The 25,606-nt window shown below is 49.7% G+C and overlaps 1 protein-coding gene across 1 annotated transcript in view; it reads right to left on the reverse strand.

Annotated features, from left to right (window-relative positions):
- The window catches only part of ZNF76 (zinc finger protein 76), a 37,863-nt gene continuing 12,257 nt past the window's right edge, over positions 1–25,606 (reverse strand). The window contains exons 2-14 of the mRNA XM_036317619.1: positions 13,006–13,171; positions 9,296–9,376; positions 9,136–9,213; positions 7,439–7,638; positions 5,364–5,480; positions 4,948–5,023; positions 4,205–4,330; positions 3,939–4,118; positions 2,996–3,229; positions 2,738–2,901; positions 1,915–2,079; positions 1,324–1,437; positions 1–840 (exon numbers count right to left, since the gene is read on the reverse strand). Of these exons, the coding sequence (XP_036173512.1) occupies positions 736–840; positions 1,324–1,437; positions 1,915–2,079; positions 2,738–2,901; positions 2,996–3,229; positions 3,939–4,118; positions 4,205–4,330; positions 4,948–5,023; positions 5,364–5,480; positions 7,439–7,638; positions 9,136–9,213; positions 9,296–9,376; positions 13,006–13,078 (1,713 nt within the window). The 5' untranslated portion in view covers positions 13,079–13,171 and the 3' untranslated portion in view covers positions 1–735. The remainder of the gene's footprint in view (positions 841–1,323; positions 1,438–1,914; positions 2,080–2,737; positions 2,902–2,995; positions 3,230–3,938; positions 4,119–4,204; positions 4,331–4,947; positions 5,024–5,363; positions 5,481–7,438; positions 7,639–9,135; positions 9,214–9,295; positions 9,377–13,005; positions 13,172–25,606) is intronic.

Consider the following 25,606-nt stretch of genomic DNA (forward strand, 5'->3'; position numbering starts at 1 on the left):
TGGAAACTTGAAACTTTATTAAATACTCATTCACCCGTTTGCCACCACTGCTCACAGCAGGAAAAAATTATCAAAATGCAATTTAGAAAATTAAACCCAATCCCCAGTATGTATAGGCTGTTCCTTGCCTCTACCACAGAGGTTGAGGGGCAGATGGGGGTGGGGGCAGTCGGGCACCTTTTCTCCAGCCACAGGCCCCTGAGCAGTTCTGACTGTGGCGGCAGGAGGTACCCCGCTGCCAGGTGACCCGGCATCTCGCTGGCCTCTGGGGAGGTGGTTATTGCTGGGAGGGGCGGGGCTGGGACTGTTCTGTTCCTACTGGGCTGAAGACCTGTCTGCCTCTCTCCTGGTGGACAGCGACCAGTCCGAGTGGATGACCAATCCCCACAGAAGCCCCAATTGCCACCTGAGAAGGGGAGTGGGAGGGCAGGAAGGGTATTCTCTGGAGAGGACAGTGGGTGCCCAGCTGATTTTGAGGGGAGGACGCCCCGGTGCAGCCTGGTGACCACGCTTGTCCTTAGCTCCTGAGGATGACACACTCCCCTGATTCCGGCTGTCCGGCCCTCCTCTTGGGCAGGGCTCCCATCCCCTTCAGTTAGGCCATTTCCCTGCTGTCTTCTCACCCTGGAGACTACGTGGCCACCTCCACGTGTCAGCCTCAGCCTGCGCCTGTGGAGGCGAGGATGGCTATGCGCACGGTGCCTCCTCCATGTGCGGGACCCAGCCCTCCAGGACTCAGCAGCCGCTCCCTGTCTCTGTGGCCTCCAAGGTCACGGCCCCTTGCTGCATGGCAGCAGTGGCCACGCTGATGGCCTCCTCCAAGGTCTGCTGCTCCTCCAGCTGTGGAGAGAGGAGAGAGTGAGGCCCTCTTCTAGGTTCGAGGGGTGGTGGTATGCGGCCTACTTTCCGAATTCCCTCCATCCACCCAGTGCCACACTGGACACTTAGTGGAGCCCCATTAACAGGAGGTGCACTGATGAAGAGTCCTGCTAGGCTAGGTATGGCCAGGGAGCCACAGAATGGTCCAGGGTCAGAGAGGCGGGCTTGTTCACAGAAGGGAACCACTGGCTGGAGAGCCTCCTTCTTTTCCTGGTGAAGAAATAAAGCTAGGAAGAGACGAAGGGTTTAGACCACCAGGCAGACTGCCACTGAAGTTACTGTGAAGGCTGGAAGGGGCTGCTCCACTCTGCCTCAGTCAAGAAAGGGCCGAGACAGGCATGTGGATGTAGGAAGAAAGGGATCTTCCCTCTGAAGTGAGCCGCTTTTGAGCCAAATGCCCTTCTCAAGATCTCCATCTAACTCCTCTCCCAGACCTCTACCCACCTGCACAGCAATGTGCGTTCCGTTGGCTGTGGCCAACAGCGCCACCTGTTGATGATGAAGGGGTGCTACACTTGAGTCATCCGCCACCACAGCCCCAGAGGTAATGATTGTGACCTGAAATACAGATGAAAGAGGTTTTCCAACTCACTTACATTACTCTCCCTCCCCCCAATCCAAACAAATCCCTCCAATAAGAAGGCTGGGAAAACCCTGAAGAGAACAGATCAAACCATTTGGATCAGATTAATTGGGGTTCAGAGCTCACTGATGCTGTGTTTTTCTCTAAATTAATTTAGGGATTTTGAGTCATAGGACAGAGCTGTAAAAGGCCCCAGAGATCATTTAACTCCCTCATTTGAAATGGACAAAAAGGCATAAAAAATGACTTGCCTGTGGTAGCAAACAGATAAGGGATAGATTGAGATTTCAAACAGCTTCTCCACAGGGAATGGCTGATGGGAATGCTCTTTTTGTAGGGGAATCTGGGTCCCCATAAGAAAGCTTGACTAGTTTAGCCTGCACTTAAATGTCCACCCAACGGAAAGGAAGGACAGGAGAACAAGAAGCCCCAAGCAAGCTGCCTGGTCATACGGGCTGTGTCTGGGAGCCATCGGCGCGGACCATGGTGACCGTATGTGTGCCCGATGCGGCAAGGGTATCGTCGGGACGGGGGATGGTGAGGGTGGTGCTGCTGTGCTGGGTCACCATGCTGATGGCACTTCCCAGGGCCTGCAGGTCTTCCGGGGACAGGCTGACCTGCCAACAGGAAGGAGGAGGGTGAACGGGGAGCGCAGTGGTGGGCTTTCTGGAAGCCCTGGGAGGATGTTTCCCTCCCCCCGAACAAGGTTAACTTGTCGGTAACCTAGGAGATGGGCTGCACGGCACAGGTGGTCAGGGACAAGCAATGAAACAGGTCCTGGGCTGTACAGAGGCTACACTGGACCCTCTGCTGACCACTTCCATTACCACCACTTTGTTGCAGGGTTCTGTTCCATGCAACTCAGGGTCTCCACCTAATTCATCCTATGCCAACTCCCGAAGGCACAGTGCACTTGACAGTGAGGGTGCTGACAAGGTCAGGGTTACTGCTGGCTAGAATCGCCACCCCGTGCTCTGGCCTCTGCACAGCATGCCTCTCTTGAGAAGGACATCCAAGTGCCTCATTCAAGTGGTCAGGACCTGTGAGCCTCCAAGTAAGGAGGGCAACTAACTGTGCTCCCGAAGCCCCAGAGATCCCTGGAAGCATGAGGAGAGGCTGTTACAAGACTCAGCCTCAGCTCACTGACAGCCAGAGGCTAGAGAGAGGAACTGGGTGGAGGTGGGGCTGTCAGAACTTCCAGGCTCCCCAGAAAGAGAGGGAGAAGGTACTAGCCAGAGTGCCCCCCCATCCCTACCCCCACCCCCAGGCCGGTACCTGCTGGGCACCATCCTGAGTGATCAAAGCCACCTGGGGGGCCCCGTTCTCCTCAGTCACCATAGCCACTTGGGCTGGGATGTCATCACCCTCTTCTTTCACCTCCGAAAGGTAAGCAATGCGAGGTCGTTTGGGTGGTGGGCTCTCCTCGGCTGCAGAGGCGGCTGGGAGAGGAGAGCCCAGGCTGACACCTGCCACCGGATGGCCAAGGGGAGGCCTGGCTTGTCCCCACTCTCACCTCCGGCCCATGCCCCTCACCCTCGAGCTGCTGCTGCTCATAGAGGGCCTGCTCGCTCTCCTCGGTGGCCTCCAGCTCGCCATGGGCGCTGCGCTTGTGCATGGCCAGGGTGGAGGTCTGCCGGTAGGTCTTGCCGCAGGTGCTGCAGGTGTAGGGCTTGCAGTGTGTGTGCACCACGTGGTGCTTATACAGGCTCGAGTACTCGGTGAAGCGCTTCCCACAGCCTGGCACCGTGCAAACGTATGGCTTCTCCCCTGGGGACACTGGGCTGTGAGGGGGGTGGGAACTGGGGCTGGCAAGGGGAAATCTAAGGGGACAGGGTGGGGGGTAGGGTTGGTGAAGAGAGTGCCAGAGGGAGGGGGAGGGACTAAGACCTGGAACTCTAAGTGGACAGGCTTGGGGAAGATGGCCAGTGGAATAGAGGGGACATGAGTGTGGGGCTGCTGGGGACAGATGGAGAGAAAATGGGGGGCTGGGCAAAGCTGGGGCTAAGGAAGGGGCTGGAGGGGAGCACTGGGGTCTGTGAGGCTGAGGTTGTGAAGAGAAGAGGCAGAGAATGGAGAGGGTGACTGTTGTGTCAGGGGCAATGCAGAGTGAGGGGACCGAAGGCTGGACGAGGAACCTAACACTGGGGAGGGCGAGGATACACCAGAGTCATAGGACAGCGGGTGAGGCGAGGAGCCGAAGGGGACATTTCCCTCTGCCGTGTCCCCCTCATGCCTGAGCCTGGCCTGCTGCTGGGTGCTCAGCTGGAGAGGGAGAATTCAGAGTGGAGAGAGGTGGCAGGGAGCTGGGAGGGCAGGCAATACCTGTCAGATTGCACAGTGCAAGTGAAACGGTGGTTCCAAGGGCATGGCCGGAACCGCAGAACCCCCTCGCCCCGCCCACAGACCAGCCTGACCGGCCAGAACCTACAGTGAAGGGCGGGGCCTCGGAGGGCGTCCTGCATGCTAGCTGGCCCACCTGTGTGGATGCGCACGTGGTTCTTGTAGTTGGTGGCGCTCGTGAAGCCTCGGCCACAGTGGGGCTCGGGGCAGGTGTAGGGCCGCTCGCCCGTGTGGGTGCGCACGTGTACCTTGCGGATATTGGATGTGGTGAAGGAGCGGCCACAGCCCTCGAAGGGGCACCGGAACGGGCGTTCACCTGTGGAGGGTGGAGGGCGGGGTGTGGTCAGGAAGGGGGCACGCTGGGGCAGTGGCCAGGACAGCACCAGGCTCCAGACCGCCTACCAGTGTGGGTGCGGACGTGCTTCTGCAGGTCTCCCGAGGTCTTGAAGGCCTTGCTGCACAGCTCCTCTGGGCACTTGTATGGCTTCTCACCAGTGTGGGTGCGCACGTGGCTCTTCAGCCCGTAGCCTGCCGCCAAGTGGGAGGGAGGGTGAGAAGGACACTCCGTGGGGCCTCATCCTCCCCCGCCTCACTTCCCAGCTCGCGGCTCTCCGCCTCAGGTGTGTCTGGGAGGCTCCAGGCCTCCTCTGGCCCACGAAGCCTGCATCTGCCTCTATACCACCCCTGCCTGGGAAGGCGAGAAGAGCTGGGAAGCCCACTCTGCCCTCCTGCCCTCTCCAGGGGGCAGGTCCATTCCAGAACATGAGTGTCCCGTGGGACACCTGAGTGAGAGGGAACCTAGGGAACCCTGGGCTAAGGCTCTTGATTCAGAGGAAAATGAAGCCCAGAGATGCAGTGGCCAACCCAACACCCCACCGTGTTCGGTGTCCGAGCTGACACAAAAGGCAGGGTCTCTGCCGACCACCCCCCTCCAGTCTCCTTCTGCTTAAAGTAAACCATGTGCCACTTGCTTCTGAAACAGGGCTTCCTCCAGAGTCAGCGCCCTGCGAGTCAGGGGGCTCTGAGAGCAGTCTCTCCAGGAAGGAGCCTGGTGCCAGGGTCCCCAGGGGGAGTCCCCAAAGCTGATCTAGAACCTCTGCCTCCAACTAGAAGCAGCCCACCTTCAGCCTCCATCAGTAGATTACCTGTGGCGAAGGCCTTTCCGCAGCTGGGGAAGTCACATCTGTATGGGCGGTCCCCTGTATGAGCTCTTTCATGCACCTGTCAGGACAAGCAATCACACAATTCAGAGGGACAAGGATATGAACGGGCTTGTCAATGCTTTTTAGGGCCCAGAGTATCAGCCCAGAGGTCAGTCACCTCCTTTATTTTGCTTCCTTTTCAACTGAGAGGCTACCTGCTCCAGGAAGCCTTCCCTGATTCTCTTTCTTCCTGCACTCTTCATGGTCACAGCCCCCGTGAGGACATTTCTGTATACCCATCTCTCCCTCCAGTAGGCAATGAGCAACTTGAGGGCAGGGACGCCCAGTCAAAGCGGGCAGGCAGAACTGCAGGCTGGTGGGGAGATGGAAAGGCTGAAAGCTGTCTGTGGCAACCTTACCTTCAAGTGATGAGCAGTGGTGTACAGACGCCCACAGCCCTTGTAGCCACAGCGGAATGCTCTGTCCCCAACCTGCTGCCCTTTGCCATTATGGGGTGCCTGGCTGTCCTGCAGAACCTGAGGAAAAATCGTGGGGTCCCCATATGTATTCTCCTCAATGAAAGGAGGAAAGGGGTGGGACACAGGGCCCACCTGGGGCAGCTTAAGACCCAATAAGCAGGGGAAACTGCCAGGGGGAAAGGGCAACCTGGGTGACAGGCCCTGGCAGAGGGAACAGACACTGTGGAGAACCAGGCTGGTGCCGGGTCACCACCATCTCTAATGGGCAGAGGGAGGACGCGTGTCACAGGCTGTGACAGCCATGGGAGAAACAGCGCCCGCGCCGGCTCGGTAAGGTGGGGAGGGTGGTCTGCACGGCCACACTCGAGCTAAGCTGGGAGCCAGTGACCCCCTTCTGACCACACACAGCTAGGAGGCCGCCACTCTGCACCCGCTCTCCTCTGATGAGAGGAGCCCGTGCTCCCTGTGGGACACCTGTGCTCAGGGGGCTGCTGTGGGGATGGGCCCACCGGGGTTCAGCAGGGAGGGCCCCCCCCCCCGGCACACTGCAGCACAGGGAGGGACCCGCAGGTGTTCCCAGCAGCAGCTCCAACCACCGCGCCAGCTAACTGGCTAGCCCCCCCTTTCATCTCTCCTGGGAGCAGTCCCAGAGCCACCTATTCCCACCGGCCTCTCATTTCAGGGAGCTCACTGCTCTCTCCTGGGGAGGGTCCTGCTGAGACTGCCCCTAGTCTTTGTTCTGGGACACTGGCCTTCCAGGAGCTCCCGAAACAGAACTCCGGAAGTCATGTGGGTGGGGAGTCAAGAGGTGAGGCCAAATTCATGGCAAGGTCTGTCTAGTCAGCTCCAGGTCAAGGGTCAGGGGGCTGACAAAGTTTCATGGACAATTCAGAAGCTGGTGGTTGGCGGGGAGGGTCACAGGTGGCCAGGCCTGCCCAGCGAGCTAACCCACTCAGCTCTGCAATTTCACTCCCATGTCTCAGTAGCTCTCGGGGCGATAGAGGGAATCAAGGAACTTCAGGCTGGAAGTGACCTCTGAGGTCATCTGGTCCCATCTCAGCAAATCAGAGAGGAGCAAGCTGAGGCCTGGGAGGAGAGTGACTACCCACGGTCCGACAGGGTAGAGGCGGAGCCAGCACAAACCTCAGGACTCGTGACTTAAAGCCCAGTTGTCTCCAATAGCATCAACTCTCAAATTGGCTCCTAAAATACACTCCAGGAACGGGGGGGGGGGGGGGGGGGGTAGTGGGCATAGCCCGGTGGCCGCTGTAAAGCTTTGTGCTCCATTGTGGAAAGACATAGGGTTTTCTCCTCTCTGTGACACAGCCGCACTAGTTTCACCCTAAAAACAACCCCATCTCCGGGTAAAGCTCGTGCTCCAGGGAGCCCCTCCACATCTACCGGCTCCGTAGCTCACGCTGCAGGGAGCACCGGGCTAGGGGAGCTCACAGGTCTCTGTGCCCGCCTCCCTGCGGGCAGGACCACGGCTCCAGCACAGACCGCTGGGGCTGACGGACGTCTGGAGAGCCGGGATCCTTTTCCTTTGCAGCTGAGCTACCGTGTGGGCCTCGTGTTCCAAGAATCCCAGCTGCTCTGTCACATCTGCCCCATAACTGCCTCCTGAGGTTATTTCCCCAAATGACTAAATGAGTCACAGAGAAGAAATACACACAAGAACATCTGACCTCAGTGGACGGGGAAAACTAATAAAAGTCACTGGCAAGGGCTTCTGGGCAGCCAAAGTGAAGCCAGGACTACGGATGTCACTGCTGCTCACGGCTGCCTCCCCCGCAGAGGCAGCGCAGACAAGGGTGAGCGGAAACAGCTGTCGGCAGGGCCGGCCAGGCTGGACGCACGCCCTGGATGAGGATGTGAACGATGAGCCGGGGGCGGGGGTACAGGGGCTGAGGGAGTAGCCCAGGCCAGGCCCAAGCACGGGCGGTCTTGTTTTCTAAAGAGGTGGCAGTCTTGGCAGGGCCAAGAGAGCTGTGGGCGGTGAGGCTCTGCGAGCTCACCTTGCTGGCGTACTGCTCCAGGGCCACCACCGTGTCCGCGCTGAAGCCCTCGTCGTCCTCGGCAGCCAGGTCCTCCAAGCCCACCTCCGTCTGCACGGCCAGGATGGTGCTGTCCGCCGGCACAGCCGCTGGGTGGTGAATGTAGGCAGTGGAGCCGTCCTCCAGCTGGACGGCCTCCAGGGAGCTGGGGTCGTAGCCCTCTGTGGGGACAGGCGCTTAGGAGAGGCACTGGGCCCAGGAGGGTCTCGGCATCGTGTCTCCCGGCCTGTCTCCTGGGACTGCCTCTCCTCAGGACGAGGCCTCCATCGAGCTCTCGCTGGGAACTCACAAGCTCCTGGAGAACCCGAGGGGACCACCATCTCCACCTACATGACCACCAGAACCTCCTACCCGGTGGTCACTCCCCCCTCTCTTCCCTCCAGGCAGATGGCGTCTGGGGGATCTTTGCAGGACACAAAGGTGATCATGTGGACCCAAACAGTTCAGCTGCTTCCCACTGGTCTCAGGAGAAAGGCCAAAACCCTTCTCCTGACGCCCCAGGCTCTGGCCCTGCCTCTGTTTGGCGTCATCTCCTCATCTTACCGATTCTGCCCTCACCCCCAGTACTCTAACTTCTAGCAGTTGCTGAAACGGACCATTCCTTCTCCCCATCTCTGGGCCAATGAAGGGTGTTCCTCTGTCCCTGCCACCTTTTCTTCCCTAGCCGAGTCCACTTCATTCTTCAGCCCTCAGCCCAGTGTCACTTCCCCAGAGACCCTCCCTGAGCCTGGACTCTGCTTGTGATGACCAGCTCCTCAGTGACTATTTACAACCCTTCTGTTTCCCTCACTGGACCCCAGGGAAGCTGGGACCGTCAGACTTTGTACTCGCTTGTATATTCCACACGTAGCAATCCAGGCACACACAAGTAGTCACTCAGGAAACTACTTGCGGAAGGAATAAATTGTTATTCTTCAGTACCTTAGGAGATTTAGTTTTTTTTTGGTTTATTTGTTTCTTATTAATCCTCATCTAAGGGTATTTTTTCCTTTGCTTTTCAGAGAGAGTGGAAGGGAAGGAGGGAGGGGGAGAGAGAGAGAAACCCAGGTATGTGCCCTTGACCGGGAATTGAACCCATGACCCTTCGGTGTGCAGTCCGATGCTCTAATCCAGGGGTGGGCAAACTTTTTGACTCGAGGGCCACAATGGGTTCTTAAACTGGACCGGAGGGCCGGAACAAAAGCATGGATGGAGTGTTTGTGTGAACTAATATAAATTCAAAGTAAACATCATTACATAAAAGGGTACGGTCTTTTTTTTTTTTAGTTTTATTCATTTCAAACGGGCAGGATCCAGCCCACGGGCCGTAGTTTGCCCACGGCTGCTCTAACCACTAATCTCACTGGCCAGGGCACAAGCTTTATTCTTAAATATAAGTTTTTTGCTCCTGGTCTTGGATGACATTCTTCGGTCCTATTTAAAGCCCTAAGATTTGTGTTGTGCTAGAACCACAGCCGCCATCGAGGCTCATGCTATTGACCCCCAAGGCCCAGCCTCCTGGGTGCGCACAAGAGAAGGCAGTTGAGATTGCTAATCCAGGGGAGCTGGGGGCCACGCTCCCATGACTATGCCCCAACTCCCAGGGCATGCCACTCCATGCGCCCGCCGCCGCCAGCTCGTCTCCCTTCCTCCCGCAGTCATGATGCCTGTGACCCCACCTTTGGGTGTGCGGTGTATGTAGGCCACGCTGCCGTCCTCCAGCTGCACAGGCTGTCCATCCTCAAAGGACAGAGGTTCTGTAACGAGAGCAGTGCCCGCCTTTCTCTGGAGCTTGGTGCCAGGCAGGGCTCCTTGATGGGGGCTGCCTGCCCTCCTCACCTTTCTGCACTGTCACTTGGTGGATGTAGGCGGTGGTTCCGTCCTCGAGCTGGATCACTTGTCCTTCGAGCAGCTTCTCTCCTATGGAGATGGAAATGGAGAGAAGTGGGCCAGGCGCAGAAAAGGGCTGAAAACACCTGCCTGTTTTTAGCGGAGGCCTGAGATACAGGTGACATTTTCCAGGTTACCTCGCTCCCTGCTCCCAAGGCCTGATCCATGAGGGACCCCACAGATCCCCACAGGGGGAGCCATTGCACCTATTATTCTATACATGCCCAGCAAAGCGGGGCTTCCAACCTAACAGAGCAGTTGCTGAGACTGAACTAACTGAAGAACAAAGGATGCCCTGAAACCTAGAAAGGACCCAATGGGTCAAAAGTCAGATATGGCTCAAAATAACCAAATCAAAATACATCCCCCATCTCCCTGTGCCAGTGTGCCAAGGCCCAGCCCCTCTGATAGGCAGTGTGGCTTACAGTTAGAAGCAATGGGCTCTGGAACCAGCCCAGGCCTCCTGGGACGGCCTTTCAGCTCTGCCTCTTACTAGCTGTGTGCAGCTTATTTAACCTCTCTGTGCTTCAGCTTCTTCTTCAAATGATTAAAAATTGTCTCCATTGGGCTGCTATCAGGGTTAAATGAGTTAATGAATATAAAACACTCAGAACAGTCCCTGGGATGTGGCCCGCTCTCAATAACCTTCGTTTTTCTTTTTTTGTTTTGTTTTGTTTTTTACAATCAGCCCCATCTGTACATTAGAAGAAGCAGAAAGGAAAGCAGTCGGGAGCCAAGTGAATGTGACTATTGTGCTCCCACATGCCCACCAGTCTCGCTCCACTGCCAATGGACACTGTCTCCTTCACTGACCTCTGCCATCTTCACTTGTCTGATAAAAAACCGACTCACCTAAAGCAACAAAATAGCCCTCTAAAAATTAATAAGACCACAGAGTGCCTATGATACTATCTTTCCTTTATCTCAGATTCTTACTGAGAAGCCCTTCTAAGAGCAAAAGATTCTTAGGAGTTTTGTGACCAGTGAGTCTGACGGAGGGAATGGGGAGGGGAAGAGAAAAAGGAGATTGAAGCACTAATGACAACTGGGTTGTTCATTCCTTTCCGTACAAGTTTCGGGTTCAGGAAGCTGAGCTCTTGTGTGGGACAGGCAATCCTTTTGGCCCAGCTCCCTGCTGATGTCTCCTCCTCCGAGGAATTCCCAAACTTGTCCCCAAACTGAGTCCTCTTGGGTCAGTGGTTAACAGCTCTACCACCCAGCCGAAGGCAGGTGGAGTGGAGACGAAGGCAACAGGAGAGGGGAGAGGGAAGCCCCGCCCACCCCTTCCCGTGAGCAGCGGCCCCTGCATCTGTCTTGGCCCGACGCCAGTGCTGGGCTCTGAAAGCATCAGCAGAGATTCTGCTATGAACTGGGCACCGCTTCAAGGCAGAAAACAAAATGTTGGGAAGAGTTATTTAAGAAACAAATTTTCTTTTTAATGTACAGCTATCAATATTTTATTTACATTTCTATATTTCTATATCATCCTTGATCTTAAAGTAAATCTATATTGAACACACTGCATATATTTTACTAATGTACATTTAACCTATGCCATTCACATTTTAATTTAAAATATATTTTGAAATGTGTAATAATGGCTGAGAAAAACTTTTTAAAAAATATATTTTTATTGATTTCAGAGAGGAAGGGAGAGGGAGAGAGGGTTAGAAACATCAGTGATGAGAGAGTAACACTGATTGGCTGCCTCCTGCACACCCCCTACTGGGGATCAAGCCTGCAATCCAGACATACGTCCTTGACCAGAATCTAACCCAGGACCCTTCAGTCCACAGGCTGACGCTCTATATACAGGGCCAAACCAGCTAGGGCGGCTGAGAAAAACTTTAACCTAGAATTTCCTGTAACAACCAGAGGCTACGATGGGGAGCGGGGAGAAGAGCTGGCTGGCGGGCCTCCCGGCCCATCACAGAGCGGCTGCACTATCCTGGCGTCGGGCAGTCCAGTGCGTGTACTCACAGCACGCTATTCCACTCTCAGAGGAGTCGGGTTTGAATGACATGCTTTATGCTGACCCTAGTTTCATAACATTAGGGCTTCCTGCACATGCCGGGGCCCAGGCACAGCTGCCTGCTGACAGAGATGAACGTGCCCCGTCAGGGGCTTCAGAGGAGCTCACCAGAGAGGTGCCTTCCGAGACAGTGCGGTTCTGCGTGCGGGAGGCCAGCTCTCCCGTCCGCAGTGTGCAATCTGCTGTGTGTGAGCGTGTGCATACGTGCAAGTACACACTGCAGCACCTTGCAGGAGGCAGAGAACAGAGCCAGGAAGAGTGATGAGAGAAAGACATAAACAGGACGTGGGGGAGGCAGAGACCCAGATACAAGAAGGAAAGAGATAAGAAAAGAGTGTGGCTTTCTCAGGCCAAATACCGCCTCTTGCTTTTACTTATTCATTCTACCATTAAAAATTGGTGCAGACTGAGGCACGGGCGATAACTGGGTCCGTGGAGTAAACATGCCCAGCCTACACAGTTCCTAAGTTCTTCCACCACCGGACTGCAGTAGTGGGCAACAACTGCGATGGGAAGTCTGCAAACACAGGGTTTCGGGATTCTAGAGAAGTTCCATGTTCAAGAAAACTAAGCCAGCCCCACACATCCTCTAGGTCTTGATAAGAAACCTTTCCAGAAGGCTCCCATACATTAGCATACCGATGAGATTAGGGGTCTCTTTGTCATCATCAGGAAGCAGACCATTGAAATGAAATCAACAAACAAATTATCTGTAAATTTGGGAACCGAGATACATTTTGACGACGTGTTGAAGTGAGGGAGGGCGATGTTGCGGTGGACGTGTTGAAGTGAGGGAGGGCGATGTTGCGGTGACAATGCCGTTGTGAGGACGGCAGCGCTCAGACCCAGAAAAGGCAAGATGAAGACGAGGAATGAGACAGTGTTTGCTGGCGCTGCCCGAGGGGACGTGATGCCATCTGGCATGTCTGAGGCTGGAAGGAGCCTGCGGTGAGGGAAGTGTCCCTGGCCCAGAGGCCTGGCCCTTCAACTGCACTCTGTTCTGAAGCCACCCTCACCTTGATCCTAGAGAATCTCAATTTCAGATATACAGTGAATTTTTTTAGTAGTTAGTGTTTTTATTTTAGTATTTTTAGCATTTAGTTCCATGCTTATACATGTCTATCCCATGTAGTATTTGGGACAGACTTATACTACACAATTATTTATTGTTTCTGAAATGCAGCTTTAACAGTGTGGTATGTATTTTTATTTCTGGCGACCCTGGTGGGGCTGAAGGCATGAGCTCTATTCTTGGGTGTCCCTCTCTGGACCTAGAAGAGTATCTTGTGCATGGTAGATGCTCAGTAGATAGTTTGAGCGCTTAAACTTGCTGGGAAGTCTGAGTAACTGGACAGGGGTATTGAAAAGCAGGAAGTCAAAACCAGCACTGTGTTCATCTGTTCCAGAAGTAGTTAAGGAATTCTGCTTTCAGAGGTCTTGGCGCCTACGCTGGTCTGGCCTGGTTTTCTCGCCGCCTAGATGGCGTTTGATTTTAAAGAGTTACCTCAAGAGATGCTCACGCAGAGCAATGTGGCAAGCGGCTGGGAGGCGGGGGAGCCTGTGGACGGGGACCCTCCTCTCCGGAAGCTGGGGGACAAGGGGGTTCTGAGCCTCTGGAAACACTCACCTTTGACCGCTTGCTGGACGTAGGCCGTTGTCCCGTCACTGAGGGTGACTGTCTGCAGCCCCAAGCTCTCCATGGCAATCTGCTGCTCGTGCACTCAGACATGAAGTTGGCTTCTGCCAGCACCGAGAGCCACAGCTGAGGTCAGGGTTCCTCCTGGGTCACAAATCTGAGGAAATGGACAGTTGCACATATGAGTTACAACGCTCCTAAAGCTGCAAGGGCACAGGGAAAGAGTGAATGCAGGCAGCCAAGAAGAAAGAGACAAATTCTTCAAAGTAGATAACTATGTTGGTTTTTATGAAGTGGGTTAAAAATATACACATTTAAGAATTCTAAAAATCAAGCCGAAACCGGTTTGGCTCAGTGGATAGAGCGTCAGCCTGCGGACTGAAAGGTCCCAGGTTCGATTCCGGTCAAGGGCATGTACCTGTGTTGCGGGCATATCCCCAGTAGAAGATGTGCAGGAGGCAGCTGATCGATGTTTCTCTCTCATCGATGTTTCTAACTCTCTATCTCTCTCCCTTCCTCTCTGTAAAAAATCAATAAAATATATTAAAAAAAAAAAGAATTCTAAAAATCAAAATAAATGAACAAGAAATCTAATGAACAAAATAAACTGGTGAATAAAATAGAATCAGAGGCATGGAAACATGGAACAGACTGATGAATCTCAGAGGGAAGGGGAGAGGGGGGACAGGAAGAGATTAACCAAAGAGCTTACCTATGGACACAGACACAAGGATGGTGAAGGCTTGGGGTGGGGTAGGGCGGGAACCAGGTGGAGGGGGGTTAATGTAGTGGGAGGGGAGAGTGACATCTGTAATACTCTCAACAATAAAGATTTGGGGAAAAAGAATTCTAAAATTTGAGTATAAAAGAGAAGCATGCCAGCCACATTGGTTGTAAATTAAGATTTCATTGATCAAAATCCACTTTTAAACTCGCTCTCCTTAGAGGGAGCCTCACTGAGGCAGCCAGCCAGCCCCACTGCTGCTGGTTCTCTCTACCCATCTCCACCCCGCTCCTGCACTCAGACCCCCTCACCCACCGGCCTGCTGACCGTCCCAGTGAACATCCCACAGGCATCACAGATGGAACGGGTCCCCGACAGAACCCACCATCCCCACCCCCAGGACCGTTCCACTTCTAGTATCCCCTATTCCAGGGTGGCACCTCCAGCTACCGGAATCAGGTACACCACTATTTAACAGCTCACACCAAAATTAACTCAAAATGGACTAAAGAGTTGAATGTAAGACTTGACACCATTAAATTCCTGGAAGAAAACATAGGGGCAAGATCCTTGACATCAGTCTTGGTGATGATTTTTTGAGTTTGACACCAAAAGCAAAGGCAACAAAACCAAAATTAAACAAGGAGGACTACATTATACTAAAAAACTTCTGCCCAGTGAAGGAAAACCATCAACAAAATGAAAAGGCAACCAACAAAGTGGGAGAAAAAATTTGAAAATCATATATCCAATAATGGTTAATATCCAAAACATATAAAGAACTCCTACAACTCAATAGCAAGAAACTGAACAATATGATTAAAAGCAGGCAGAGGATTTGTATATTTTTCCAAAGACATACCGATGGCCAGTAGGTATATTTAACATCCATAATCACCAGAGAAATGCAAATCAAAACCACAATCAGGTATCACCACATACATACAAGTTAGAATGGCTATTATAAAAAAGAGGATAAATAAGTATTGGCAAGGATATGGAGAAGAGGGAACTTTTGTGCACTGTTGGTGGGAATGTGAGTTGGCATAGCCATTATGGAAAGCTAGAGGTCTAGTGCTTGAAATGTGTAGATGTACCACAGTTTTCTAATCCACTCATCTGCTGATGGGCACTTAGGCTGTTCGCAAATCCTAGCTATTGTAAATTGTGTTGCTATGAACATAGGGGTGCATATATCCTTTCTGATTGGTGTTTCTGGTTTCTTGGGATATTAGTCCTAGAAATTGGATCACTGGTTCAAATGGGAGTTCCATTTTTAACTGTTTGAGGAAACTCCATACTGTCTTCCAAAGTGGCTGCACCAGTCTGCATTCCCACCAGCTGTGCATGAGTGTTCCTTTTTCTTCACATCCTCCCCAGCACTTGTCACTTGTTGATTTGTTGATGATAGCCATTCTGACAGGTGTGAGATGGTATCTCATTGTTGTTTTGATTTGCATCTCTGATGATTAGTGACTTTGAGCATGTTTTCATATGTCTCTCGGTCTTCTGTATGTCCTCTTTTGAAAAGTGTCTATTTAGGTCCTTTGCTCATTTTTTGATTGGATTGTTTATCTTCCTTTTGTTAAGCTGTATGAGTTCTCTGTAAATTTTGGAGATTAAACCTTTATCTGAAATAGCATTGGCAAATATGTTCTCCCATGCAGTGGAGTTTCTTGTTGTTTTGTTGATGGTTTCTTTTGCTGTGCAGAAGCTTTTTATTTTGATGGAGTCCCATTTGTTTATTTTCTCCTTAGTCTCCATTGCCCTAGGAGCTGTGTCGGTAAAGATATTGCTACGACATATGTCTGCTATTTTGCTGCCTATGGAGTCTTGTAGGATTTTTATGGTTTCCCATCTTACATTTAAGTCCTTTAGCCGTTTTGAGTTTGTTTTTGTGTATGGTGTAAGTTGGTGATCTAGTTTCATTTTTTTGCATGTATCTGACCAAATATCCCAGAACCATTTATTGAAGAGACTGTCTTGACTCCATTGTATGCTCTTGAGGAGGCAGCCTATTTTTGATGTTTCTATCTCTCCTTTCTCCCTCTCCCCTTTCTCTCTAAAAAACCAATAAAAACGTATTAAAAAAAACCCCCAAACAATAAAACAAAACCAAGCTCCTAGATATAGAGAACAGACTGGTGACTACCAGAGGATAGGGCCTGGGTGTGGGCAAAACGGATAAAGGGACAAACTCTGTTATAAAACAAACTAGGGTTCTGGTGCACAAATTCATGCATGGGTGGGGTCCCCAGGGGCGGTGCCGAGATGCGATCAGCCCTCTAAGTGGGTGGTGGGTGGTGGGATGCCCTTGCCGGCCCAGGATCAGGATCCATCCCACTGATGTTTGCACTGGTTGTTGGGAGCCACCTGGCGACTGCTTTTATATCGTTTCTTCTTAGTGGAGCATCTAGAGAGGAGAAGCGGCCACCAACTTCCAGGAGGCTGGCAGCGTTGTCAGGATTGTGCTGGCAGCACTGGTCTGTCAGTGCCTGGCCCGTTCTCCAGAGATTGGACCTGCAGGACTACTGAGGGAGTGAGTGGCTGCTGCCGGGCTGGTGGGCTGCCAGGACAGGGTTGGTCAGCTGAGCAGCGCTCCCACTGTGGGAGCGCACTGACCACCAGGGGGCAGCTCTTGCATTGAGTGTCTGCCCCCTGGTGGTCAGTGCGTGTCATAGCGACCAGTTGTTCCGGTCATGTGGTCACTTAGGCTTTTATATATATAGATATGCTTTGGGGATACAGTGTATGGCATGGTGACAATACTATATTGTATATTTGACAGTTACAAACAGGGTAAATCTTAAAAGTTCTCATCACAAGAAAAAAATTCTATACCTATGTATGTTGACGGATGTTAACTAGACTTACCATGGTAATAATTTTTCAATATGTACAAATATTAGATCATTATTGTTGTACACCTGAAACTAATGTGTATTGTACAGTAAAACCTCAATATAATGGACTAGTTTGGGCTAGGGGCTGTTTGTTATATAATAAAGTAGCTTTTCCAAATGTGTAGTTAAAAAATTGACAAATTAGTTTATCTTTTTACTTATGTAGACACGTTTGTGTAATTAAAATTAAGTACACATGAAAAGTTCAATTTCACAGAAAAGTTTTCTATATGTGTTACAGTAAATTTACATTTATACTGAGGTCTAGTAAATGCGTCCATTCACCAGTTACCTCGAGTAACAAATGCACAGGCTGGGGCGTGGCTTAGCACATGTCCAGGTGTTAAAACTGCTGCAGGAAGACACACCACATGACAACAGAACCAATTACCATGTGTGATGCGGTGTGATCATTTGCTGAACATTGTTTACGAGCAGTGACTTTTGCATTTAAATATGTAGACCAGCGATTCTCAACCTGTGGGTCACGAACAATGAAAATATATCCTGCATATCAGATATTTACATTACGATTCATAACAGTAGTAAAATTACAGTTATGAAGTAGCAACGAAAATAATTTTATGGTTGGGGGTCACCACAACATGAGGAACTGTATTAAAGGGTCGCGGCATTAGGAAGGTTGAGAACCACTGATAGACTATAGTTATATTTATTTCTGTTGGCGATATTACTACAGTGTTTTTTCCAACATATGCCCTATTTGTGAAATTTGTTAAAAATAACAGTGAATTCATAACCAAAAAAACCCTGTTAATTTAATTATAAGCAAATATTGGTTAAAAGTATAAAATTAACAGGGTGTTAATTTTCACATATGACATACAGACAGGAAATTTTATTAGTTAAACCTCAAGTCCATTAAATCAAGGTCCACAAAGTCAAGGGTTAACTGTATGTCAATTATATCTCAAATTTTTAGAAAAGCCTAGCTACCTGTTTCAGGCGAGTATCACCCTCACCTCTCGACTGTATACTATAAGAGTTTCTAACCTATGTCCTCAAACAAACTCTTCCCGGATTCCTATTCATTGTGTGATTTTTTGTCAGGCTGACTTAACAAAAAGTACAAACCTAAATTTACCACTGTCTTGATCCAAACTCTTCAAAGGCTTCCTCATAATCCACCTGCAGACAAGGCTGGTCCCTCCGAAGTCCCTGCAGCCCCGGGCACTGCCTCTCCCCAGCACCCGCACTCCTTCACCTTCTTCACTCCGTATCACACCTCTAACACCTGCTGCCTACACTGGGCTCCGGGCTGCAGCCTGGCTCCCGGGCCGCTGTGGGCTCTCTATGGATCCCTGCGGAGTGACTCACAGGGTCCTCACGCGCGAGGAGGGGCGCTGGAGCGTCCAGCTGGCAGACTTCCTCTGCACCTGCCGTGGCGTGGGGCCGACTGGGGCTGGAGAGCCCGCACTCGTGAAGCTTCTGCTCCTGGTTCAGTGGTTAAGATTCTCTTTGCCACCCACCCAAAGAATTCCCCTGGGCTTGGAATCTAGATGGGCTACTTGATCCTCACTACCCACCAGCTGATGGTCTCATCAATGCTGCCCAAACTGTGTCCGCGTCAGAGCACCCAGAGGGGAGAGGATATTTGCAGGCGACACCTTGGATATCGCTGCCTGAAGCCAGAAGCAACACCAGCTGGGGCTCTGGTAGCCCCAAGGGCTGAACAGATCAATTTCTTAACATAACTACAGTCCATTTGTGACACACTGTTGGGATGCTCTACCCTAGACTTGGCATCTCCGGTAGGATAATTCATTCATTCTGTCCATAAACACTTACAGAATGGGCTAGGCTCCAGGGACAGCAATACTACCACCATCAATAATGAAGACTGCTGTAGCGCTAACCATGTACTAAGCATTTTACATGTAACTCATTTAATCCTCACCACAATCCTATTATCATCTTCATTTTACAATTGAGGAAATTGAAGTGGGAGAGGAGGATCTGAACCCAGGCCGTCTGGATCTGAAGTACTCTACTATGCTGCCTAGTACAGAGGATTTTACTAGTAGCTGGGGTTTATGAACCCTGAAGCTACCTAAAAACAGTGTGAGCTTGAGCATTTTTCTGAAGTGGGAGGAGTCCAAGACTGTCATCAGTCTTACAGGGATTAAAGGTAGCCCTTGCTGGTGTGGGTCAGCAGTTAGAGTGTTGGTCCACAGACCTAGGGGTTGCAGGTTCAATCCCCAGTCAAGGGCACATACCTTGGTTGCATGTTCCCCAGCCCCAATAGGGATGCGTGCCGAAGGCAATCAATCAATATGTCTCTCTCACATCGATGATTCTCTCTTTCTCCCTCCCCCTCCTCCCTCCCTAACACTCCTCTGAAAATCAATGGAAAAAATATCCTCTGGTGAGAATTAACAACAACAACAAACAAACAAACAACTGGTCTAGGTGGGAATTCTGACATCTGACCCATCTTCTGGTTTGCTGGGACCCCAGCAGTGACCCCCCAACTTGGCCCAGAGCCCTGATAACTCCCACAGAGTCCCACTCTTATGGAAGAAAGTGCTGGTCTGGCCTCTCTTAGTCTGCTCCATGATCCTCGACTTTCACGCTCTTTACCAGGGAGGGAAATTGTTCTGGTAACTGGTTGTTGTGTAAAGGTAGTGTGTCAGAAACAAGAAAACATGTGAGAGTCTAGGTCTGAAATAAAGCAGACTATAAATTGAAAGGGATTACAAATGACCTCAAATCTGCCTGGCTGGGCCCAGAGCTGCTGCAGCAATGGTGGTTTAACTGAGCTCATCTCTATACTATTGGGACTTTTGGAGGAAAATTCATAGTGTGGTTATGAACACAAGCTCTGCAGTGAGATAGTGTGGATTCTACCTCTTTGAAACTGTGTACTCTTGGGCAACAGAACCTCTCTGAGCCTCAGATGGCACTTCTACAAAAGGGGATAGTCCTGGCCGGTGGCTCCGTGGTTAGAACGTCAGACTGAGCACCGAAGGGTCGTGGGTTCGATTCTGGTCAAGGGCACAGGTTTGATCCCCGGCCTCAGTGGGGGCATGTGCAGAAGGCAACCAATTGATGTCTCTCTCTCTCACATCAATGTTTCTCTCTTCCTCTCTCCCCTCCTTCCATTCTCTCTCTAAAAAAATAAATAGAAAAAATATTCTTGGGTGAGATTAACAAAAAGGGGTGTGGGGTGGACAATAATGAAACCTTCCTCACAGGTTGCTGTAAGAACTAGATGAGGTCACGTATGTCAGCATTTAGCACAGGGCTGGGATATAGGAAGTACTTTGGAAATATGGGCTCCAAGGAGGGGATGGGAGAGGAGCCTAAAGGGAAATGCATTTGAAGCAATGGGTAGTTCTAAAACAGAGCCAGGAACAGTGGCAACAGCCCAGGACTAGTCTGCAGAAATGGCTTCTAATCTTGATTCCACCTCCCGTGACAGCCACCTCATCTCTAAAATGAAGCACTGGCCCGATGACCCTGAATTCCTTTCCACTGCTCATGCTAGTTACATTTATCAAATATATAGCCCTTGGTATGTGCCTGCCACTGTCCAGAGCACTTTACCTACATTAACTCTTTTATTCGTTTTTTAAAAATTTGTTTTTATTGATTTTAGAGAAAGAGGAAAGGAGAGGAAGAGAGGGGGGGGGGAGGAGAGAAGGAGAGAGACATCGACGTGAGAATCATCAATCGGCTGCTTCCTGTACACACTCTGACCGGGGACGAGCCTGAAACCTGGGCATGTGCCCTGACCAGGAATCGAACTGGCTATCTTTTGGTGCATGGGCTAATGCTCAACCAACTGAGCCACACCATCTAGGGCAACTCTTCTTTCTAATCTTAAGAATAATCCTATGAGGATGTAAGTCCATTTTGCCCATTTTACAGATGAGGTGACTGAGGCTTAGAGGTGAAGTAATTTGTCCAAGTTTCCATAGCTGAAGCCAGGATTCAAAGCCAGGCAGGCTGGCCCCATACCTCTCAATATCTGGTGTATTTCTTCCTTCTGCCAATCCACTGTGAGACAATGTCAGCTCTTAAAACCCTAGAATATTGGTTGTTTAACTTTCATCTCATCCACTGCAACTGAAACCCAGTTCTTCTTGACCTGCCATACTGGAAAGCGGGAACAGCTGGGAGCCACATTTCCCGTTGAGTCTCCTTACACTCAAAGCAAAGCAATCTCCACTCCTTCACATGTTCTCACGTTCGGGCTAAATATTCGATTTTCCTCCTTAAGCTTCATAATATAAAGCTGGGGCGGGGAACGTCCGACCAAGGCCTCATAAGGCCTGAGAAATCCTTTGGCCTGGCCCTGCCAAGGCGTTAGGGGTGAGTTAATTAAATGTTTGACCAAATAGAGCAGGCTCATTTTTAACACATTGTTTGCGGGTAGTTTTTATTGCGCGCTAACAGGTGGCGCGGGCCATTTTTGCTAATTTTTTGCGCAAATGGCAACGTTCAGTAAAATTACGATAACTTTAGTTTACGTATTTATACGTTACCCGCATTCTACCGCTAGTCTATAAAAAACGTATTAATACGTGTCCCGCGCTCTACTACACTGGTAGAACGTATAAATACGTAAAACGTATAAATATGTTTCCCGCATACAATGTGTTAAGTTGATAATTTTCTATGTCCTGAGAATGATGTTTTAAACATACAAATGGCCCTTGGCAGAAAAAAGGTTCCCCACCCGATTATAAACCTTTAAGACAGTCCACTCTCGCTCGCTAACCTTTCCCCGACGGCTGACGCTGCCTTCCACCAGAGCCTGACAGAGGTGCGTCATGGCTGCCAGGCACGTACAAGTGTCTGCCACTTCTCTCCCTTGATTTCATCAAATGGTTTTCTCTGAATCCTACTGCGTCGGTACTAAACTAACAACACTGAGACTGACAGAGTCAAAGAGAGGCCTCAGATGGCTGCGTGTGAGTTCCTGCCTGCACTTGACATTTTAGATTCACAACTCCGGTGGCCCCCTGAGGAAGGGCGAGGGGAGCAGGGCAGCTGCTGTTTCTCTGCGGAGGGTTAGGGTTACCAGCTCCCCCATGACCTGAACTGAGAGGGGAGAGACAGACTGGGGGAGGGCAAAGGGGATAAGAGCCATGACAAAAGGTAGGGATGACTCTCCCAGAAGTAGCAGCAAGTCCAGTTTCAGTTTATTGCTTTTTGTTGTTGGTATTTTTTGTTAATCCTCACCCAAGGATATTTTTCCATTGATTTTTAGAAAGAGTGGAAGGGAGGGGACAGAGAGAGAAAGATCGATGTGAGAGAGACACATCGGTTAGCTGCCTCTGCAAGCCCTGGGCATCAAGCCTGCAACCCAGGCAACGTGCCCTTGACTAGACTCAAACCCAGGACCCTTCAGTCCACGGGCCGACACTCTATCCACGGAGCCAAACCGGCTAGGGCTGTTTGCTGCATTTTTAAATGAGCTTAACCTATTGACTCTGATGCAGGAAATAGCCCTATGACTTCATAATCGGGGGGGGGGGGGGGGCGCAAAAATAGGTTTATAGTTATGAGTACTCAAAACATGGAGTTTATCCTTGAATTATTATTATTATTTTAAAACATATTTTGATTTTTTACAGAGAGGAAGGGAGAGGGATAGAAAGTTAGAAACATCGATGGGAGAGAAACATCAATCAGCTGCCTCCTGCACACCTCCTACTGGGGATGTGCCTGCAACCAAGGTACATGCCCTTGACCGTAATCGAACCTGGGAACTTAGAGTCCACAGGCTGATGCTCTATCCACTGAGCTAAACTGGTCAGAGCTCCTTGAATTATCATTTATTAATTATGGTATTATTTCCATATGAACAACTGTAAACCCACCCCATATAGAAATGCTTTCCAATGTAAAAACATAAATTATACTTATTGGGGAGAAATAACGTTTAGAAAAACTTTTTAGAGACTTCAGGTGTTTAGGGCTCGCTGTGAAACGAAGTGTGCCTAACCCGCATCCTCGAGGCAGGAAAATGCGGGGCCCGAGAGATGGGAAACGAGAGGAGCCATGTGCTGGTTCCTGCCCTCTCTTCCATCACTTTCTGCCACCAGCACTCCCTGGGCATGCAGAACAGGCTTTCCGTATTCTGTCTCAGCCAGCCCAGAGGGCAACTGTATTTAGAAGCAAAAAAAAAAAAAAAGGGAACTTAGGAAAAAATGTGACTTCTCACTCAAGAAAGGCCTCATTTGGGAATATAGAAAACTTCTCAGAGAGGACAAAATGGCATTAAGTTGGGAGGGATAAAGGCCGAGAGAGTCAAGGGGCAAATTAGAACCAGATTTGGAAGAGCTGTAGTGAAATTATTCAGTATTTGTTACTATAGAAAAAGACTTCAATGCACACACACTGATGTTAAAAGCCCAAATCACTTTTTAGTATGGTTCCTATTTGGCTACTACAGTTTGACAGTTTTGAATTAGTCACAGCAAAAGGAGTAATTAGGCAAAAGGATTATTTTCAATTTCAAACGGACAGTGAAGATGCAGGCTCCATTACTGTAGAACAGAATTCATTTAAACGAACGCAGATAACTTAAAAATCTACTTGTCAGCCATATGTTTAAGTGAATTTTAACACCTTAATTTGTAAACGCCCAATCATGGCTGAGTTCCAAAGCCACTTTTTGTCCATGAAAAGTTTTAAAAGCCCAGGATAAAGGCATTTGGAGGGGTTATCCTAAGGATTTGCTTTACACCAACAAGAAGTTAGTAGGGCTCTGATGAAGTGCCACCAGGACTGTTTGTGGAGTCGGCGTGGGGTGACCACTGGCTGAGGAAGGGCTATTGAAAGTGGAGCCCTCCCTCACCAGCAGGACAGACGGGACGCCACAGCTAGTTAGAACCATCGCCCTGTGACAGAAAGGTTACATTTACTTCATTAGCTCATTAAAATGCAACAATAGCCAGATCCTTACAAGGAAGAGAAGGCAAAAACAAGCACACACAAAAAAATCAAGTCAAAAGAAGAGTTAGTTTAAAAAAACATTAGGGGGAAATAGTAAAGAAATAAACCATAAGACATGATATTAAAAACACATGCAACTGAACTGTACACTTAAAAATGGTTGAGAGTGCCTGGCCAGTGTGGCTCAGTTGGTTGCGCATCGTCCCATGCACTCAAGAGGTCACCGCTTGGATTCCCAGTCAGGGCAAATGCCAAATTTGTGGGCTTGATCCCCAGTGTGAGGCATGCAAGAGGTAGCCGAATGTTGTTTCTCTCTCATAGATGTTTCTATCTCTCTCTCCCTCTGTATAAAATCAATAAAACAATGTATTTAAGAAAAAAGATGGTTAAGACGCCCTGGCAGTTGTGGTTCAGTGGTTACAGCGTTTGCCCTTGAACTGAAGAGTTCTGGCGTTTGATTCCCAGTCAAGGGCGCATACCTGGTTGCAGGTTTGACCCCTGGCCCCTGTTGGGGTGAGTGCTGGAGGCACTCTTGCATCAAAAATTTCTCTTTCCCTCCCCCAACCTCCCTCCCTTCCACTCTTTCTAAAAACCAATTAAAAAATATCCTCAGGTGAGGATTAACAACAACAAAAAATTAATTAAGATGGCAAATCTTACATTATGTGTATTTTACCGCAATTTTCAAAGTTGGGTGAAAAAAATACATGCAGACACATAACAAACCTCTAAGAACAATATCCAATTCCCACTGGACAAATAAGGCTACAATATGAAATGAAAAGCAAAAAAAACAAAGAAAAACACACACAAAGAAAGAATAATCATGACACTATTTTACTTACTGGTATTAAATGACCAAAACTCAAAGTAAAAGTGTTAACATCCAATAGACAATGAGATACTACTACACTCCCATTAGAATGGCCAAAATCCAAAACACTGACAACACCAAATGCTGGCAGTATGTGGAGGAACAGAAACTCTTATTTATAGCTGGTGGGAAGGCAAGATGGTGCTCTGGCAGACAGTTTGGCAGTTTCTTACAAAGCTAACCATACGCTTACCAAATGATCCAACCATCCTAGTCCTAATTTACCCGAACGACTTGAAAACGTGTGTTCGTACCTTCACTCTCGGGAAGCAGCCGGGAGTGTCCTTTAAAAAACAAACTGTGGTACATCTACACAATGGGATACTCAGTGGTAAAAAGGAATGAGCTAAGTCATAAAAAGACACAGAGGAGCCCTAAATGCATTTTGCTAAGTGAAAGAAGCCAATCTGAAAAGACTCCATACAATATGAGTTCAACTATGTGGCATTCTAGAAAAGGCAAAACTATGGGGACAGTAAAAATACCAGTGGTTGCCAAGGGTGCAGAGGGAGGGGAGGAGGGATGAAGAGGTGGCGCACAGGGCATTTTGGGCAGTGGAACTATGCTGTGTGACATGTAATGCTGGGTCCTGACATTATGCAACTCACACAGTCCATGGGATGTACAACACAGAGTGAATCATAACGTACATGGTGGACTTTAGTTAATAACGCACCAACACTGGTTCATCAATTGTAGCAGATAACCCCATAATGCCAGATGTTAATATAGGCATACCTTGTGTTTTTGTGCTTCACAAATACTGCTTTAAAAAAATTGAAGGTTTGTGGCAATTCGCTGAGTAAACATTAACAGGAGTTTGGAAGAAGTTGATTCCAAGCCTCATGGGTGACTCTGAGGGGCTCAGGATGTCAGTGGAGGAAGTAACTGCAGATGTGGTGGAAACAGCAAGAGAACTAGGGTTAGAAGTGGAGTCTGAAGATGTGACTGAGTGGCTGCATCTCGAGATAAAAACTGTAACGGATGAGGAGTCTCACCGGTGAACAAAGAAAGCGGCTTCTTGAGATAGAATCTACTTTGGTGGAGATGCTGTGAAGACTGTGGAAATGACAACAAAGGATTTAGAATGTTACACAAACTTAGTTGATAAATCAGGGTAGAGAGGGCTGGCTCCAATTTTGAAAGTTCTACTGCGGGTAGAAT

This window comes from Myotis myotis, unplaced genomic scaffold (assembly GCF_014108235.1).
Source record: "Myotis myotis isolate mMyoMyo1 unplaced genomic scaffold, mMyoMyo1.p scaffold_m19_p_7, whole genome shotgun sequence".
NCBI classification, from domain to species: domain Eukaryota; kingdom Metazoa; phylum Chordata; class Mammalia; order Chiroptera; family Vespertilionidae; genus Myotis; species Myotis myotis.